This window comes from Phycodurus eques, chromosome 19 (genome assembly GCF_024500275.1).
Source record: "Phycodurus eques isolate BA_2022a chromosome 19, UOR_Pequ_1.1, whole genome shotgun sequence".
NCBI lineage: Eukaryota > Metazoa > Chordata > Actinopteri > Syngnathiformes > Syngnathidae > Phycodurus > Phycodurus eques.
In genome coordinates this window covers 5101967-5121662 of record NC_084543.1, presented here as the reverse complement: position 1 = coordinate 5121662, position 19696 = coordinate 5101967, and the positions used below count along the sequence as shown (strand labels likewise).

The following is a 19696-nucleotide window of genomic DNA, read 5'->3' as shown; positions in this document are numbered from 1 at the left end:
AGCTCACAAGCTAGATTTACATTACATAAAGATTTTAATGGTATTCTTGGGTTTAACGGGCTTGCACAACACATAAGGTAACAACGAAATTCGTCTTGCTTAATGTTGCTAACATAATGCGAAATGCCATGGAGGGGCTAACGGAACTTAACATAGATGTTACGATTATTATAAACCTGCATACAACTGCTACTTTAACACACAAGAAGCAGCATCAGATACAACAAAAGAGAATTCATGTAAACACCAAAATCGTACAGTACAATATTACGCACGGGCATAAATTCTCTCTACTACAAAAAAAATGGCTGCTTAAAAATCAGTGATTTAGCAGGAGTGCAAACGATGAACACAGTGGGGGAGCGCCGTAGTCTTCAGTCTCCTAATCGCTGCTGCGTTCAGGCTGTCCAAGTGGGTCAAACGTTAGAGTGGACATGAGTTATTGCACCTCGCGCTTGTCGGGACTGAATTCAAGTGAAAAGCAGACGCGAGCTACAGTCACAGACAACCCAAATCCCCGCGCCACCCCACAACCATTTCCTGTCTCTTTCTTCATAACTCCTCGCCATCTGTAGCTGCCTTGTTTCGTTTGGACTACAAGAAAGAATTTAGTTTGATACTTTTTTTTTCTTTTTTTTCCCTCCCCTTCCTTTGTTCTTGAGTTTTGTTTCAGACAGAGTTGCAATTGAGTCATGAGATTTGAGGGTGCTGAATAATTGATCAAAACCATTTCAGTTAATAGGGAGTCACTGTGCTCCATTAAATTAGCTGGAGTTGCATAACGCTGTCAGCCTCTTAGTCGAGCATAATTACCGGAAGTAGCTAACGTGCTGTCAAAAATCAGGGTAGTCTGGGAGTCCATGGCAGTTCATCAAGTAATAAAATACATTACCATAGGGCTGGGGGATTAAGCAATTTTATCAATTAATCCATTTTATCATCGACTGTAATTTCAATTTAATTTGTCAGGACAATTTTCTTTAACTTTTTTTTTCTGTAATTCTGAAATGCAAGACTTGCAAAATGGCTGCAAACAGAGAGGAACTGGTTTTAAAAAGTTTTTGTTTTTGTTTTACTTTTCTGACCCTGTTAGTGACTATTTTTCAAAATATTCTAATTGCGACTTTATTTACTTCCATATTAAGTCCATATTGCATAGAATAAGCTAACTCGCCACCCACTAACGCCAGGGTAACTTCGGGACCAAAAGAAAAAGAAAAAGGAATAGGTGTGTTTCCTGAGCTGTAAAACACAGATGTTCATCCCTAATCCTAGTGCCTATGACAAACTACCTAACTTGTCTCATGCATTTCCCATAAAACAGCAATTCAAAATGTTGACCTTTTTCCTGCTTTTCCTTGCTACCGACGACGACTTTATTCATGTAGATGTACTCCTCATCCGCACCTGTGCGAAGGTCACAAAAAGACAGAAATATCATTACCATTTAAAAACAACAATTTCAATATATACAGTAAGCAAATACATAAGAAAGTAAAAGGAAAGTGATGCTATCCCTTTGTGCTTCCTATTCCATCTAATTTTTGTAGTTCTTTAGTCCGGCCCACATTTACATTTTCAACAATCCTCGAATATTTGCAATTTAGAATATTTGTAGTTTAATTTTAAGTTTGAGTAAATTAAAAAAAAAAAAAACATTTTTCATCCACTTTTTCTAATAATGGGTAGATTGATTTATTGTGAATAATTACATTTTAAACAACATACACATACTTTTTATTTATTTTATCAATTAATAATATTTTAATGAACGAAATTAACATTGATCCACAACAAAATTAAATTAATTTTATTTATATAATACAGTTATATTTACCATATTTATTACAGTATATATTTTCATCAATCAACAATTTAAAATAAAATGTACATATACATTTAACATTTTTGTATCTATATTTTTTAAAGTAAATTGTTTAATTGAAATTAGTCATAAATAATACAATTGTAAACAGTAATTATTTTATTGTTCAATTAAATCTATCTATCTATCTATCTATCTATCTATCTATCTATCTATCTATCTATCTATCTATCTATCTATCTATCTATCTATCTATCTATCTATGTAATCTATCTATCTATGTAATCTATCTATCTATGAACTGGCCCATGTCCATTTTCCAAAATCTGTGAATACTTAAAACATTGCCTATGCACACAAGTATATCCTCATCACAAGTTTATCCTAATGCCGACGCCCCCAAAATTAGCATTTTGTAAGATAGTATCATCATAGAGGAGTAATTACAGGTTGGGAGGATCTTGCTTTGACAATGTCCCGTAAACAGTTCTCTGGAAAAAAAACAAAGCATGTGGTTTCTTTTGGCAGCCGGTCACCGTGACCTTGCAAAGGAGAAGTTTTTCTAAATGAATTAATATTCGCTGACTCAAGATCGCACCACCAAAGAGAGCTTTGGGTGTTAAGACTTCTTTGAAATTGATATCTTGGGCGGTAAGTAAAGGGAAAAAAACAAAAAAGAAAGAGAATAGAAAGGTTTTTCCTGTCTTTGGAGAGATGAGGTGCTATTTATAAACTGCTGCTCAAAGGAAGTGAGCGTCCCCAGTGGATGAACCCGGCTTTTGGAATAATCATACAGCTAAGAGCCAGGAGAGGAAGTGTGGAGGAACAAGTCCAAGACCTGAACATGGAAAGGGAAGACTGTTCCAGTGTGTTGCTGTCACAGAAGGAGAGGGGACTCACTCTGACTTTTTCAACCCAAAATTCATCATGAACGTCAGTTTTTATCGTCCTCAGAGGGCCATACTACATTTATGACTGAACGTGATGGGCTTTTTATGACAGTTCCTCTGAGGTTTTTTTGTTTTGTTTGTTTTGTTTTTTTGCTTTTTCAGTTGCTTGGCGGGCTCGAGAATAGCCAACCCGTAGGCCTTTTACACAGTGAGCCGAGTTCACTGAGCCGAGTTTTTTTAATGTTTTTATTTTTTGGGAGAAAAATCTTCGAAAGACTTTGATACGCTAATTTACCAATTGAGCAAACCCCCGCAGATTCACATGATTTTTTTTTGGGGGGGGGGGGGGGGGGGGGGGGCGGTGGATCTATCCTCTGTTCTTTGTTTAAAAAAAAAAAAAACAACAACTCATCTTTTGTGCTCAGGCCAAAGCCATGTCTAATATAGTAAATATTGCTTTGTCGCCATCTTGTGGAATCTTGGTGCCAAGAACCTATATTAAAGTGAGGGGAGGAGATTCATTTAATCAGCCCGTAGCTGTCATATTCACTTTGAAGTAAAATTTCTCCCTGTAATGCCTAGATCACGCTACAGGATTTTAGCCCCGATACTGGCCCCATTAGCTATTGCAGCCGATTTCCTAGATCGGGCCCGACAAAATTTGTCGGAAAACGACAACATTTCTTTTAGTGAGACAATCCACGACCAACGATTTGGCTCTACAATAGGCCTACGACACCAAAATGAAGTCTGTTTGATTTGATTTTATTTATTTTTTGTGATATCTTCCATGTAGTGACGTATCAACGACATCTCTCCGACAACTCGCCGTGACGTCGACCAATAGGATTGCGTATTGTGACCGGCACATCGCCTCCCGTGCTTGCTGTTGTCAATGTACTTGCACGCCATTGCCAACATTTTTTCACAAGCATGAACCAATTTTTACCGACGCTTTAGATTAGACAGAACGCCCGCATTTTTACTTACAACCGTAAGCTAGCACTTTAGCAATTTTGTTGCCTGCTTGCGAGCCGTATCGTATTAAAAGTACATGAACATACCTCAAGCAACGCTTAAATGAACTTTTTCTCCCAAGCACCAGTGACGAACCTCACACGTTTTTCCTCATTTTGTTCTTTTCCCCCCGACACAATACAGTACATTGGTGCGGCGCATTGTTGTTATCGTCGGCATGGTAACGAGTGTAGCTTTGACCGGTGACGGGTTTTCTGGTTCCGCCTCTCCGACAGCGTTTGATTTGTCAAGATAAAGCCCAGTGATTGTAAAAGACGGGATGCGGTGGTCTTGGAATACGTGTCGTGTCGTGTTGCCACTGTCTGAACGAGATACGGCAAGATTTTATGGCGGTCGTCTGACATAGTGCAATTGTGAAAGATCAAATTTGTCCTGTAGCCTGATCAAGGCATTAAGGTCTCCAGGATCTCAAGACGGATTCCCTTAACTAATAATGCTTCCCGACCTGCAATCTGTCATGTAATGGTGTTTGTCATTGCAGCAAAAGCTACGCCGGTCGGTTAGCCGCAAACTATTCAAACTTGCTTCATCAGTTCTCCTCCTTATGTAATGTGCGGTCGCCGACTTTGTTTCCCACAAATTCACTGAAAATTGTGAGTCAGCACTTGGCTATCTGACAACCCACTGCGAAGTTATTTTGCTATCTGCCTAACCACCGTGTAATTATTACACTCTCGCAGGCCCTCAACATCAGATACACTCGAGCTGACTGAAGCGTTGTTTGCGAAATTACCCCGGCATTTCATTGGAGAACATTTGTTCGCTTTTCACGCCGACACCAGCCAAACTGAATATATCTCCCGCCATCACAGGGTAATACACTGCTTGTTTATTTTCCTTGCTTATGGCTCAGACACTTAAACCATGAAACTGCTGGTGGGCTGATGTTATTTATGGTGGCTGGAAGACGGTTTCCGTGCGAATTTTTAGGGTGTATTGTTTAAACGTGTTCTCACGAGAGTTGAGCTGGAAATCGGACTAGTGTTGAAGCAAGATGCCTGCTTGGTTGAAGTACAGGGTATCAACAAAGTCTTTAAATAAACAAACAAAAAAAATAAGCTAAACAATTTTAAAGAATGTGTATTCTTTTGTTCTAATAATTTGCTCTTGTAATAAATGTGTTAAATTGTAAAGAGACTTAATGGACACCCTGCACAATGACCGAGACATCATTCTTGAGAAGTCAAAAAGTGTGGAAAGGAAACAGCATAATGTAGTGCAAGCAAATTTCTCCTAAAAATTTGACCGGTTTGTGGCAATTTCTTTATCGGCCTAACTCTGTGAAACTTGCCAAGCAACAAGCAAAGTTTGCCGAGCAACAAGTGACAACTCGATCATGACTACAGAAAGGCCACATGAAAACTTGATTGGTGCATGTTTTTTGTTTTGGGACTTTTAGACATCCGCATTCTGCTTAGCAACAAGCTGCAGCCCCAAATGTGACCATGGGAAAAACTTTCTAAATGGCAATTTCTTTATTGGATTTGCCCAGGGTATTCTGCCTAGCAACAAGTCACAGTTCAATCATGACTATGGAAAAACGTGACTGGTGCATGGCAATGTTTTCATTGGACTAGCCCTGGGACATTTGCCTAGCAACAAGTAGCACCCCCAATCATGACCATCGAACATCTTAAGAAAGATTTGACTTTTTCTTTTTTTTTGGACTTGGACTAAAAATTAAAAAAAACTGCATCCTAAAAACTCGATCGTTGCATGAAGATGTTTTTTTGGACTCAGCCTGCTAATTCTGCCTAGCAACAAGCCGCAGTCCAATAATGACCTTGAAAATGCCACCTAAAAGCGCATCGTGAAAGTGTTCTCGTGTTGTGTACCCGTACCGCTGGACGCGCTGTAGGACTGAAGAAGGTCGGAGAGCAATCCCTTGTGGATGGTGGCGTTCCCACTCAGGGTCTCTTTGTCCAGGATGAGCAGGAAGTGGTGGAGCTCCATGAGGAGCTGGTCCAGCACTGCAAGCACAGACAGAACAAAGATGCTCAACAAAGAATGAAAATAAACCAGCAAGGGATGATTTGTCTGTTCGCGCTTGGACTTCACGCCAGTGTTTTGCATGGGAGAGATCAACTTTTCAGCCTTGATGCGCCTCCCACGCATGTCCTCCAGGGTCAGGCCATGTGGGGAGCTCTTTGTGAGTGTCTGTGGGCCACGTGAATAGCATCCAAGAGGGCGTCAGAGTGGGAACGAGGATGAAAGACGTTCTTTAAAGAGAAGGTGGAGCCGATACTTGTACTGTCTTTTTGTACCGAAAGGCCGCAATGTCGACATTTGTCACAATCCCTCAATGACCTCAAAGGTAATTGTCACTGTCCAATGGAAATCAAGGACAGTGAACCCGTTAATCCCGATAGGTGAAAATCTCTGTTATAAAGAAAACATTAAAATCTTTATATATAGTTTTAACCCGTCCACACACTTGAAGCAAATTAAAGGCTAAGCGTGCTTGCTTCAAGCGTTTTAGTTGTCCCTCCGAGTTGAAGTTTACTGTAAAACTGACACACAAAGCGAGATTTAAAACATTGTAAATTCCCCATATTGCCAGCCCTTTTAGAGCATTTTGACTGATCTTTCAGGAGCCACAGAATATTGTGTTTTGGTAAACACTTACCGCAAGAAAAAGTAGACTCTCTTCTTTCAGCCGAAACAAACCTGTTTGTTTCTTACTTTTTTGGTTCTTTTGCGATCACCAAAAACCCGCTTCTGACCGAAAAGTGGTGAAAACAAGGTTTTTGGTGACTTATTTTGATGGCAGAATAATTTAAAAAATGAAGTTGGGATTATTAATCAATACCACCAATACAAAATATGCATGTGTAGTGCAGGTATTAATTTTTTATCATGTCAAGTTAGACTACAGTGACTCCCGCCCATTCATGAATAATTGTTTGCAAACTGCCCTACTCCCAATTTTTTTTTGTACATTACTTTTTGTATAAAAGCTTACCAAATCCTCGTAAACATGTAGTCGTCCCTGGACTTCCTGCCTCTCTCCTTGATCATCAAGGCTCCGCGGCTACGACTTGAAAATTCAAAGTAAAGGCAAACTCAGGCGAGAGAGAGAGCGAGAGAGAGAGAGAGAGAGAGAGAGAGAGAGAGTAGCGACATCCTTTAATAAACCAACTGTGCGGTTACCCGAAGGGGTGCGCTTCCCAGGAAGAACCTCAAAGGATGGTCTCTCTTCAAAGTGTCACACTCCTCTCATGACTCTTCAGCCTCACGGTAACCGAGCCTTCAAAGTGAGAAAACGGGAGGATGCTTTTTGCAACACAAGGTGTCAAATGCTGAGGTTTTTTTTGTTTTTTTTTCTCCCCCTCCAACAGCTGGACTGTTTTTAATGACTCCTACTCACGCTGGGTCAACTTGTGCTGAGGGGCCCCACGTAAGCAGCAAAATACTGTAAAGGTTGTTTTTTTTTCCACACAGGGAGCGCACAAAATTGCCCTACAGAAGACCGCGGGTTTGCCGACCTTTGCCTTTAAAAATCAGAGTTTGGAAACGTATGGCCCGCGGGCTACTTACAGCCCACTTTGTTCTTTAATCCGGCCCACCCACCAAGCATTTAGTTCTGTAATACAGTGAGCCCCCGCATATTTGCGGTTCGGCATTTGTGACTTTGCCTATTTGCGGATCCATTATTCGCAAAAGGGCTTGGCTCCAAACCACCACAAAAAACCAGAAGCTTCTCAGTATTTGAGGAATGAACTCCTGAAAGGTGGCTTTCCTTCGAAGCTGCTCCTGCTTTATGAGCAAAAAGCTCGTCGAAATGACTCACGTCTTGACTTAAACGGACTTTTGCATTCACATTGCTCAGCTTAGCACTTGTTTGTTTGCAGGGGTTGACTCAGATGAACTTTTGGGTGCGGGGGGCCCTGGGAAACAGCGAGTCAGCTGCAAGGACACGGCGCTCTGTGGTCGGCGTTCTCCGCTTTGGCCGGACGCCCGCCCCGCTCGCCGTCCGCCCCCCTTCGGTATGTGCATGTAAATTTGACTGGAGGCTGCTGTGTGAAACGTTGTAAACAGGAAGTGGAATAATGCAATCAATTAAGATTTCTACACAGCTCAAGGGGGGTTAGGGTTAGTTATCTAACTGGAGCCTGAGGTTGTATTTCCTGTTTTGATTCATTAACAACATTCAATAATCCACTTTATTTATACTGATTTGCCTCAAACTGGTGGCATCGACTGCCGATTTGGATGATTAATTATTCAATGTCAAATATACAAAAACAGTTTTGAAGTTGGAGGATAGCAACGAGCAAACTTGATTTATGGTGATGATTTTCCTTGAAAAAAAATCCACTTCCTCTTCAAGTTGGAAGATATTCATAAAAAAATCATAGGCTCCATACTAGGAAAACTCCAGCTCTCTCTCTTACTGTTTGATTTTGGTTTAGGTCCCAATTTGTGTATGCGTGTGTTATGTACAGTACAGATGCAGAAGGAGTTGATGAAGGCCATAACGGAAGCCGGGGGGGGGGGGGGGGGGTTCAATTAATTTTTCAAAGCTGCAGACCTCTGCAGAGCGTGCTAAAAAAACAGCGAAGGAAATAAAGTCCGGTAAAAGTATATACAAAAATGTTGGTGTTTTCTGGGGGGCTGGGCATTCATTTCATTGGGGAAAGTTGATTTGAAATATGAATGATTTGAGTTAAAAGTAAACTTGAAAAAAATAACTAAGAACAACAAAATGACGTGATTCATACTTGCCGATTTTTCAACTGAGTAAATACCCCAAACTGCGATTCCCAAAAACACTTTATCATCTTGTAGATATTTTGGATGCTCATTAATGAATTAATTTCCCCATGAGGGCTTATAAGTAGTATTCGAAATATATCATCAGTCTTTACAAGTCAAATTCTGTGTCGCAAGTAAATAATGTTCATTATAATTTTGGGAAAAGCAGCTTTCTCAATAATACAAATGTTTTTTTGTGGTTTGTCAACATGCAAAAGATTTGAAGTTGAAAAAAAGCGAGTCAAAATGGGAGGCGGGGGGTTTCGAGGTAGCGCGGTGATGCAATAAAGTCCGCCGACATGCAAGATGTTTCGGTGAGGAGCTGTGCTGCTCGTAGGTGGCTTTTCGGACACTTTCAAAATGTCCTCTCGGGATGAATCACACTTTGGTATTTTGGGATGCGGCGTGCAGATGTGGAAAATAGCAGCAGATGTGCTCACCCGGCGCTTTTCACATCTGGGCTTGCCACAGCCTTTTTTTTTTTTTTTTATCTCGACCTCTCAGTATGTCTGTTTTCATTTATTAGTTTGGCCTTGCACTAGAATTTAGTAGGAAATAGTACAAAACAATGAACCCTACAAAAACGGATGTGGTGTAACGCACTCCCAAAACATGCCTTTAATGGTAAGCTTTAGTATATTTACTTTTATTTTACCACTACAGTATTTAAAAGGGGTCAAGATTTTTATACATAATAAATAAATTTGAAAATGTAATGAAGACATTTATTTACAGTCTTACAGTCTGACTCTTACAGTCTGTTTTTAGTCCACATTTTGCTCGTTGCAATGCATTATGTTCCAAATTATCATAGAAATCTGTATTTTGTTTTTTAATCTGTAATTTATGATGGCAAACGCGCAATTTTCTTATCTTTTTTTTTTTTTTTTTTTTTGCATTGCAAATGATGAGCACAATGATTGGCAACTTCTTTTTTTAGTTTTGACATCAAGTGTCTGCCAATGAAACTGCAAAAGGCCAAGTTTCAAAAGGGAAGCGGAATGGAAACATAACACTGGCATTGTATATGTGTTTTCCCATCAACGTGCTTCTGTTGATAATCCCCAAGAAGAAGTTTATAGTTGATATTTGACTCATGCCGGTGAACCGAAGGCGCCTCGCGTCTTGTTTGTTCCTGTCTGGCTTGAAAAACTGGCTTGATGGAGTCCTTCGGTGGAAAGTTAAACACTTACTCGACCGCCATTGTTTGTTGGCAAAAGACACGGCTATGTCCTTGTGGAACGCAGGGGGGCATGTAGAAATTCATCCATAATTCAGTCGCTTGTGTGCAATTCACTTGTAGATTAATTGCGCCTCAAAGTAACTCCTACTAAATCCCTATTTATATTTGAAGATCAAGGTTTCTCATCCGAAACAAATTTTCAGCATGGAAGCATTTAGTCAAATAATTGTGTCTTTGATGCCTACAGTGAAGAGTGAAACTGAGTCAGCTCTCACATCAACTTTTTCTTTGCTCCCCACACCATTGTTATGTGCATCCTAATCTAAAAGTCCAGACTAAAATGCATGAAAACTATCACGGTTCACCCGGCTGGAACTAAAAGCGAAGAGGATCTTCTATCAAAACACATAACCTGCAAATGCTCATAATATATAATATCTGTAATCAACATTTGTAGGAGCGTGGCATCATAATGGAACGGAATAATTGCAGTTTGTGAAAGCCGCCGGTGTAAAATGCACATCTGCAGCGAGGACGTGGTAATTACAATAAAAGCCGTGACTCAAAAGTAGCGTCTAAATCTTCTCACATGGGCAAATAATGGTAACATTGTAATTTCAGTGTAGTAGTTCCAAATCACGTTGCTCCAACTCCGCTTCTATCCCGCAGTGTTTTTCCTCTCTCTATCTCAAAGCATCTTCTAAAAATATGCTGCACACGTTTGCTGTTGTGGTTGGCGTTTGCGGCATCCTGCTAAGAGGTGTTTCCAATATTATGATTCATGTATGTTAATAAGGTAACCTAAATATCGATTATCTGAACAATACAGTGCAGTTGTGCTCAATAACCACAGTCATAATGTAAACATTGTCAAATAATACTTCTCAGAACTTGGCTTTTGTATTGGATCCCATTCGATTAGGTGTACCTAATGTTGTGCCCACTGAGATATAATCCCTAGTGACGTTATCAAACTTGCAGTGTACATGACTCCTTGAACCACTTTTTTCAGTTAGAATACTGTGACACCTCCAAATGTTTTGCTTTTTATTTGGCTCTGTGTGTGTGTGTGTGTTTGTGTGTGTGCATGCGTGCGACCACAAAAAAAAGCTACCAGCGATGTCAATGAGGAAAAAGTGGCCGTCATAACCATAAAACAGGAAATGTAACATACTGCGACAAGCAGGCCACTCGATGTTACTTCCGATGCGAAACAGGTGTTTTTGAAATTAGAACAAATTGAAAGTAAGTTTCCACTCACTAATACTGTGATTGGCCGAGCGTGTAGTTAAATTTTAACATTGGCCTCAAAAGTGCCCCTTTTACAGGCCGTTAAGACTGGAAGCAGCCCCTGCCAAATAAAAACTAACTAACAACATCGCCCCCCCCCCCCCCCCCCCCCCCCCTGTCCCTCAATCTACATAAATGCCCCTTTGCTCACTTATTATCAGGTTGATGAGTGGCCAGGGGGCCCGTGGGGAGCGAGTGCACGCCTTCAAAAGAATACCCGATGAGGAACAACGCAACATGTGAGCTTCTGTAGCCAGTAAAGTCGCAGGAGCGCGTCTTCGAGGGCCCGCGGGAGGGCACCCACCCCCTGCCAGGTAGCGGGAAGACCGTCTTCCTTTTCATCATTTTTATAGGCTGCTCCAGCTTCCCCAAATTACCCGTGCCCCCCGTTGGGGCATTGACACACTTTCAAGTGAGGCTTAATGCCTTGGCCTACTTTACAGAGCTTACTTACCGGCGCATATGTGCGACTTATAAGTCTCAAGTCATTGCGGCCAAAAAATCGAGCAAATCGAGTTACATTTGGGTTCAGCATCACATTTGTTTTTATTAGTCCAAAACCACTATCTATCTAAACTGTTATAGTGGTGCCTTGAGATACAAATTAAATTTGTTCCGCGACCATGCTTGCAAAGCAAAACGCTCAAATCATATTTCCCCATTAGAATTAATGATCTGCCTTCCCCTAAAAAAAAAAACAAAAAAAAAAACAATTAAAATGTTTGTAATGTACTTTTTAATAATGAAAATAAAACTATAATTTTGTACTTTATAAAAACAAATAGTAATAATAGTTAAATAGAATGAAAAGAACTAAACTGTTTGTGCATCATGATTAATTTCAGCTCCTTCTGGTCTCTGCAACTTGACCACCAGGGGGCATTGTAACACAGTCATGCAGACACAAACGAAAAAGAGTTTCACAACTCAACTGCTGTAAGTGACTCAGTAAGCTGCGGTTAGTTGTTTATTGCAGAGGATAAAGAATAAATGGCCGTGAGTCTTGTTATATTGTCTGTCGACATGAGTTGATGCACTGTTTCTGGATAACAAACACTAAACGGTGGACCCCTGCGAAGCGGAACGCAAATAGCAAAAATAAACGGATAATTGACTGCTAATACAATTGCATAGAACTCCCCAAAAAAATTGAATAAGCTTTTTCGGTGGTAGCTCCCCTCAAGAAAATAAAAAGAAAAACAAAATTAAAAAAATGAAATAAAATAGAAAAAAATGGAAAAGGAAAAAAAAAAGGTAAACTTGAATAGGTGCATTGGCGGTTGCCCAACTGCAAGTACACGGGGTCAGTCCACTGTACATACCTACGGATGTCAGGTGCTGACTATAATTTGTTCACAATTGTCCAACTCGAGGTTTTTTTTACTAGAAATTGAACATTACAGTAATTATTTTATTACATAATTCGTGAACTAATTGTAATAAAATTAATTATAAATAAAACAATAACAAATTATAATTAATTTTTACTTTTACTATTTTAAGTATATTATTGACACATTTTTCTATACATCAAAGAATGATTCGGCCCGTCTGTCTGTTTTAAAAATCAAATGTAGCCTGTGAGTACCAAAGTCTGACCACCATATAGATGTTATTTTCTTGCAGTCCTGCTCTGTATTAAATACAAATTTAAAAAAATTGGGAAAACAGTGCCATCTGCTGGATGTGGTGAAGCATTACCCTCATCATTGGCTGTTGACAAAAGTGGCAAAAAAATATTTTTCCCACGCACAGCGTATGCAGAGTTAATTCCTTGCTGGGAAAAGTGCTGATTCCCCCCCGCACCCCCAAAGTGCTGATTCCCCCCCCCCAAAAAAAACAAATCAGTGTTGCAGGTGGATGTGTGAGAAGATGAGCTCCCTTCTCCTCCCCTGCACTGAAACCTGCAGGTTTCGAGAAGCAACACACGAGCCGTCATCCCGAACAATGCGTGGCCTTGTCATCTCACAGCCCGCTGCCCCCCCCCCCCTTCTTCCCCCAGAATGTTTTCCAAGTTTCACTGACCGTTTGAGAAAAAAAAAAAAAAAAAAAAAAAATCAATTTCAACCCTTATTTCAATACATGACTCAGAGTGCGCTTTCATTTTCCTGCACTTGACATGACCTCACATCACTTGTTTCACTCAGCAACAAGTGACGCTCTTCATTAACTTTAAGGCCAGTGTACCCAATCAAGCATGTTTTTTTTTGGGCGGGGCAAACCTTGTGATTGACTCGTCATGACCACAGTACCTCGCTAAAGTAAATCTATTATCATATTGTAATGTAGTGTTTTACCTTGCTCATATCCATCTATATCATATATCATATTGCCCATTTTGGGGCGAAACTTTGAGAGATCAATAAAGAAAAAACTTCACTGTCGTATTTTAAACAATCTAGGAAAGTGTCAAACCATACAGTACTTGGTTGTAATGTAATATTTTAAAAACAAAAATGCAACACCCCCCAATTGCCTCGAAAATGGTTTGTTCCATCCAATCCCTCCCACCTCTGCCTGACTGAGCGCTTTACCTGTGCAATGCATTTCACTGCCTTCCAGTCATATTGTGTAAGTACCCAACTTAAACCAGGACATGTGGCATATTTCTCAACTACTCAATACAAACACACTATTATTATTACCGCTCCTGATTTAATTGCAGATCACTGTTTATTTTTGTTTGGTAGGAGACTGGCGACCGAGAAAACTAAGTCGGCTGAGATCGGCTCCAGCTCAGCCACGACCCAAATGAGGACAAGCAGTATAGAAAATGGATGGATGGATTATTATCTTGAAAAATATTCGGTCTAAAGTAAGGGTACGTAAGCGCTTTTGATCTGGCCTGCCGTGCAATTCTGCTTAGGGACTGTTATACAGAGCCCACAGATGCTCATACTAGATAATCAAATTTCCCTTAGAGGACCGAGACCTCCATTAATGAAAAGACATGAAAGACATGAAAAAACGTGAAGAATTTGGCCTCTTCCAACACTGCTCCATTGACACAGGCACACAGAGCGAGTGGGAGTAAACACAGTTGAAGCGACACTTGTTTCTTTCAAAGCCTCCCAGTCCTGGTCTAGCTTGACTGCTGGACATTGTTCTCGACCAGTCAAGGGCGGAAAGGGAAACCGGTGCATCAATCGAAAACAGCTCCCCACCATCACCCAAAAAAACTTTCTGCCATCATGTCCCATGTGTACACTTCAATTTTCCATCACTCTTCCCAGCCTGGGAGAGTTGCGATCAGGCCAATAGGGAAGTGAAGCGCGGCGTAAAAACCGGCGGCCTTGCTCATCCCAAATGGGCAAATAATAACCACGGGAATGCGAGGAATGCTTTGAGAACAATGTTAGCGCTATTGGACTTGATCAGTGGCCAAAGTACAAACAACTTTACGGAGTATTTTGCTTCCAAAAAAAAAAAAAAAAAAAAAAATTTAATTCCCACTGTGTATGCGTGCAAGTGAAAAAGACGCTCAAAGAAGCAGAATTTAGCATCAGACAACTGGAATAAACTGCCAGCATAGTTCATCTTTCTAAAAAAAAATAAGACATACAACCTATTCCTGTTGAACGGAAAGACTCATTTAGTCATTTTCCTAAGTGTATAATTGTTTATTTTTTTTGCATATTTTTGAAAGTTGTTTCTCATCAATTGCAAAGCACAATGCACGGGTGTCATGCTCAAAGCCTGGGGGCTTGATCCCGCCCACCACATCATTTTATGGCCCACTAAAGTAAATAAACTGTTCATGTTTCATTTTGATCTTTTGGTTTGTGGGAAATCTGGACTGAAATTTTAATTTGTCTTGATTTTAACCAGATTTACGAAACTCAACATAAATTTGACAATAGTTGTTCAAATATTTGCTTGTCACTATTTGCTCATGACTTCAAAATAAATGTATCGTTAAGAATCAAAAGCAGGCACAAATTTTGAGGTGATTGTAAATTTACAGTGGTGCTTTGAGATACGAGCCGTCATCCGGCTGATTTTTATTTTTTTGAGCAATTTATCCGAATAAGAGGCTTCAAGCTGTTCCATGCCACTCCCACTTGAAGTGTACTGTCAAACTAAACACAAAACACATTGAGAATTAAAACGTGCATTTAAAACAACCAAACAATTGCCCAAACAAAGGCTCCACTAGCTTAATGCTAACATACCATGGAAAATGCCATTGAAATGCTAATGATTAGCATCGATAGCTGCAGTTTTAGAACCCTTTATGTGACGAACGCAAATGGTGCAGCAACACACGTGTACAGACGATATAACAATTCTCAGTCATATTCTTTATCCTCTGCGAAGAACGACTAATGTTACTGCCGCAATGAGAAGCCGAGAGAGGAGCAGATACTGTATACACAGTTTATCCGGCCGGTTTGTCCGGCTTATACTGCCCCCAGGTGGCCAAGGCGCGCACACCAGAGGGAGCAGCTCTATGTGCATCGAAGTAGAAAGCGTGACATAAACGGTTGAATTCTTTTTAATTCTCTCGAGTTTGACACCGCTTCCTTCCTTAATGCATGACGTGAACTCCGGCATCTGTTGACGACGTGAAACTTTTGTCAACTTTCCCTTTCTCCTTACCTTTGTGCTTGTCCATTCCCTCTTGTCCCGAGGCGTCCCGCTCCACTCATACAAGCCGACTGTCCCAAAAGTTTTCAGACAAGAGCGATGACCCTCTCGCAGCCGCCGGCAGCGTCTCCCGCTCCCGTGAGGCCCGCGCTCGCTTCGTTAAGCCTCGGAAAACACACGACTGGGTCGGATAGCGACGGCCACGCACTCCACGTCCTCTCCCACTCTGCACAATGTGGTGAGTAGCGCACCTCCCTCACTCGCTCGCTCGCTGCTTACGCCTCCTTCTCCCTGTCTGCAGCATCCACACACACACATGCACACTAAAACGACTCGGAAACTCCCCTTTAGTGTTGAAGTCCAAGTGTGTCTCATGAGAAACTAAAGATGAGCCTTGCCTTAGTACTGGCGCTTACTTATATGGAGACAGTTTTAAATGCATGTGGATTTCCAAAAAAAAAAAGTCTACACACCGTTGTTCAAATGCCACGTTTTTAAATTTTTCAAAATCATTTAAAAATGTTTCCCCCAACTTTGTTAAAAAACATCTTAAAAGTTGAAGTAAAACTAAACAACTGCGTTAATGTGGTCGCACAAGCGTGCACACCCGCTTATAACTGGGCATGTGGCCGTCTTCAGAATTAAAGTGAACCAATAACGTTAATACGAATGTTAACTGGTGGGTCAGCACACACCTGGCACATTTTAAAGTACCTCTGATTTATCCCAAATACATTTCAGATGCTCTAGTAGGCTTTCCCTGGCATTTGTTTGACTTTGTAGCAAAAGCCTGAAGGTTTTCTTTTCTCAGTTGATTATGTTTACTTCCCCTCATTAAATTGAGTTGTACAGGTTATAGGTCAAATTAATGCTGAAAATTGTTTTGAAATTATTTATCTTGGTCAAATATTTCTAACAAGGGTGCATAGAATTTTTGTATCCACTGCATGTATTTGAAATACATTTGATTGGAAATTTGCACACTTGCACAAGAATACAGTTTTCTAAATTACATTATTATTCATAAAAATTTATAATTAATAAAAATTGTTGACATAACCTCTGTATCAATCATATTATTTAAATACGTAGCATGTAAATTTACAAATATAAATACATTTAAATAAAACAAAACAAAAATAAATAAAATAGCAAATCATTTCACATCCAAATACAATAAATTACATATCTCTTTTTTTATATTAATAAATTATCTTCAATTACATGTAACTATTATTTTTATTATTTTAGTATTTTGCATTGTTTTATTTACATAATTAAAAAAATACATATAATGGTAAATATTAGTATTTTATTAAATAATTTCAATTATTAGATTAAACAATTCAAATTATTATTTTCATATGCAGTTTAAAAACTTTTTGTTTTTGTTTTAATTATATATGCAGATTTTGATCCACAAAACAAAAACAATGAACTTTTTATTCTTTTAATATGGACATCTTCTCTTTAAGAAGGCGAATATAACCACCGCGTTATGATACTCACTACTGCCACCAACAGCTCGGTGGTCCCATGCCCATTTTGCTGTTTGGCATTTTGCGTTGAATGTGTGACAAACAACTTTCATAACTAAGATGAAATAACTAACTTGCATAACTAACTAACTTGCATAACTAAGACTTGCAAATAACTAACTTGGATAAATAACTAACTTGCATAACTAAGACTTGCATAACTAAGATGAAAGGAGATAACATTTTTGGCTCACACTGAGATCTGTTTTCATCTATTACTTTTCTGAGTTGTGCGTTGTGATGGCTTTCGCCCTAAATGTTTCATCCACAAACTTTCAGTAGAACAGAAAATAATTAACCAGCACTGGATGACATCACAGCACCTGACATTTCCCCCTTCCTCCTTCACGTAACCTAAATCCCACCACGGCTCATTTTGTCTGCTTTCCGAATGCGAGTGGAGTCGAATGTCTTTTTGACTGAGCTTGTCATGCGTTTTCATCATCTTCTGGGCTTTGTTGTGTTAGTGCACATTCCTCTCATTCCTCCACCCGCTTGCTGCGCTCCCACGGGCTCCGTTGAGGTCCACAACTTTGTTCACGTAGAAAACACGGCAGCATGGTTGAATATGCTCAAGTGATATGTTTTTTCACGTTTGAAGTGCTTGGAAGTTTTGTTTGTACAGTATAGAAGCATACTGTATGGATGAATATGCAATTGACCGGAAGGTGCTGGAACAGCTTAGTGCAGTGGTTCGCAACATTTTGCAAACACGGTTTGAAAATTGTATTCATTGCGTAACACTAAAGGGGTACCACACTTTTTTTTAAATTATTACTCATACAAATGAACAACAAACAAACAAAACAAATAAATTACACAAATAAGTGTTGAATTAAAGTTACAAGAAGCAATCAATAGACTCTCACAGCTCATTTTTGCAATATTTTTCTCAACATTCTTGCTCCTGAGTATTTTTTGGGGGGAGGGATAGCTTGTTAGCGACCACTAAAATGTGTGAGTTTTGGGGATCTTTAAAAAAAGATCAATTTTTCAAAAGAATAATTAACACAGCAATTCCAGACCTTAATATATCATTTTAACAATACAATGTTACAGTCATTATCATGTATTGGTAATGGTTGGTTTCTTTATTTTTTACTCCCTATACAATTTATCCCATTCTTAACAATTAGTAGAGGATGTTCGGCAAGATACATGGTCATCACGTGTCCTATATTTACTTTATTTTTAATGCTAAGGTGCCTTAATATCCCATTTTGACACTTTTAGGTGGTCAAAAACTGTTATAAACCATCTAAAAGGAGGACAAATACATTATATGACAAATGACTTTCATTCTGAGTATGCAAAGTAGATGTAAATAAAAATAATAATGATAATAGTTTCAAGGATGCCCAAAATTTCTGCAAAAAAAAAAAGACAAAGTGCTTATAATGAAAACCTTAGTGGCGCAGTGCTTTCCAATAATAGCTCATTATTTTGAAGACTTTAAAGTCCCCGGTTTAACATAATGAAAAGTAAACATTCATGTGGGTCATAGAAAATGCAAAATATGTTTTTAACACATTCACTGCCATTGACGGCTTTAGAAGTAAAATATCCATGTTAACTGGGAAGGCTGGCAGTGAATGAGTTAATGTGTGCAGTCAATTGGATAGAGCATGTTGTATTATATACTGTGGACAATGTAAATGTATTGATGGTATTCAAATACCGATTATGTTCTGTAATTTAAGATCATCTCATCACATTTTATCTCTTCAACTTCATGATACGTTTCATTGCTACTACACAAGAGACCAAATTCTTTTTCTACAATCAAAAAGTCAAATTTCAAAAATAAATTAAAAAAAGTCCCCCTTTCAAGAATCAGTGCATGCAGTTTGTGGCAAACTATTCCTTCCCTGGAAATTAAATGGCAGCCTGGTAAGACGATGATGATGATGATGATGATAATGAAGTCTCAGCGTGAGCTACAAATGGAGGGTGGTCTTGTCCTTTCTCGCCCCCTTGCTCTGTGTCCACAGCAGACAAAGTGTCTTGTTAATAATCCTGCGAGGGGAATTCCTGGAGTGCAACAGACCTTTGGAGGAGCTCAGGCTGCCATGGGTGGCGTCGAGTCTGAAACGTTTTATTTTTTATTTTTATTTTTTTCTAAATACAGTCAATGATTTACGCTGGTGTTTGTCTATGTAGGAGCACAGGGGGAAAAAGGGAGATGTTTTTTTTTTTTTAACATTTTTGTGTGGTAAGGTGCGTCACTTTGGGCCTTTTTTTCTGCTTGCGATTGTAACATAAAGAGCATTCCTCTCCAGTGAAGCACAGTTCAAAGGTCACCGAATCAAGGCCAAATTAGCACTGAAACCTCATCGATTCATGGGCCTCAGCCAAGTTGGTACATTGAAAAGAAAAGACCCCCTTCCTCCCCCCAGCCCCACCTCCCCTGCTTTTCATTTCGGCATTTTCATTGAATGTGGTGCCTCCGCTGACTGTTCCGTCTGGGAATTTCCAAAGAAAACCAAACGGATTGTCTCTTTTGGCTGCCTCCCTGTTGTTTGGGGAACATCGAGAGCGAGAAAACACACAAACACCTTGCAAAGATGAGAAGAGCCACAGCGCAATAATA

At 39.6% G+C, this 19696-nt stretch overlaps 2 protein-coding genes across 3 annotated transcripts in view; one reads left to right on the top strand and one right to left on the bottom strand.

Moving 5' to 3' along the window:
* Positions 1–15861, bottom strand: part of afap1l2 (actin filament associated protein 1-like 2) — a 32272-nt gene extending 16411 nt beyond the window's left edge. Inside the window, exons 1-4 of one of the 2 annotated variants that reach the window (XM_061705849.1) lie at positions 6904–7001; positions 6716–6790; positions 5595–5723; positions 1342–1407 (exon numbers count right to left, since the gene is read on the bottom strand). In XM_061705849.1, coding sequence (XP_061561833.1) covers positions 1342–1407; positions 5595–5706 — 178 coding nt within the window. In that variant the 5' untranslated portion in view covers positions 5707–5723; positions 6716–6790; positions 6904–7001. Of the gene's footprint in view, positions 1–1341; positions 1408–5594; positions 5724–6715; positions 6791–6903; positions 7002–15580 lie in introns of those variants that run through there. The other variant, XM_061705848.1, reaches the window with a different exon arrangement.
* atrnl1b (attractin-like 1b) overlaps positions 15579–19696 on the top strand; it is a 54347-nt gene continuing 50229 nt past the window's right edge. The window contains exon 1 of the mRNA XM_061705844.1: positions 15579–15806. The gene's annotated coding sequence lies outside the window, so the exon portion shown is untranslated. The remainder of the gene's footprint in view (positions 15807–19696) is intronic.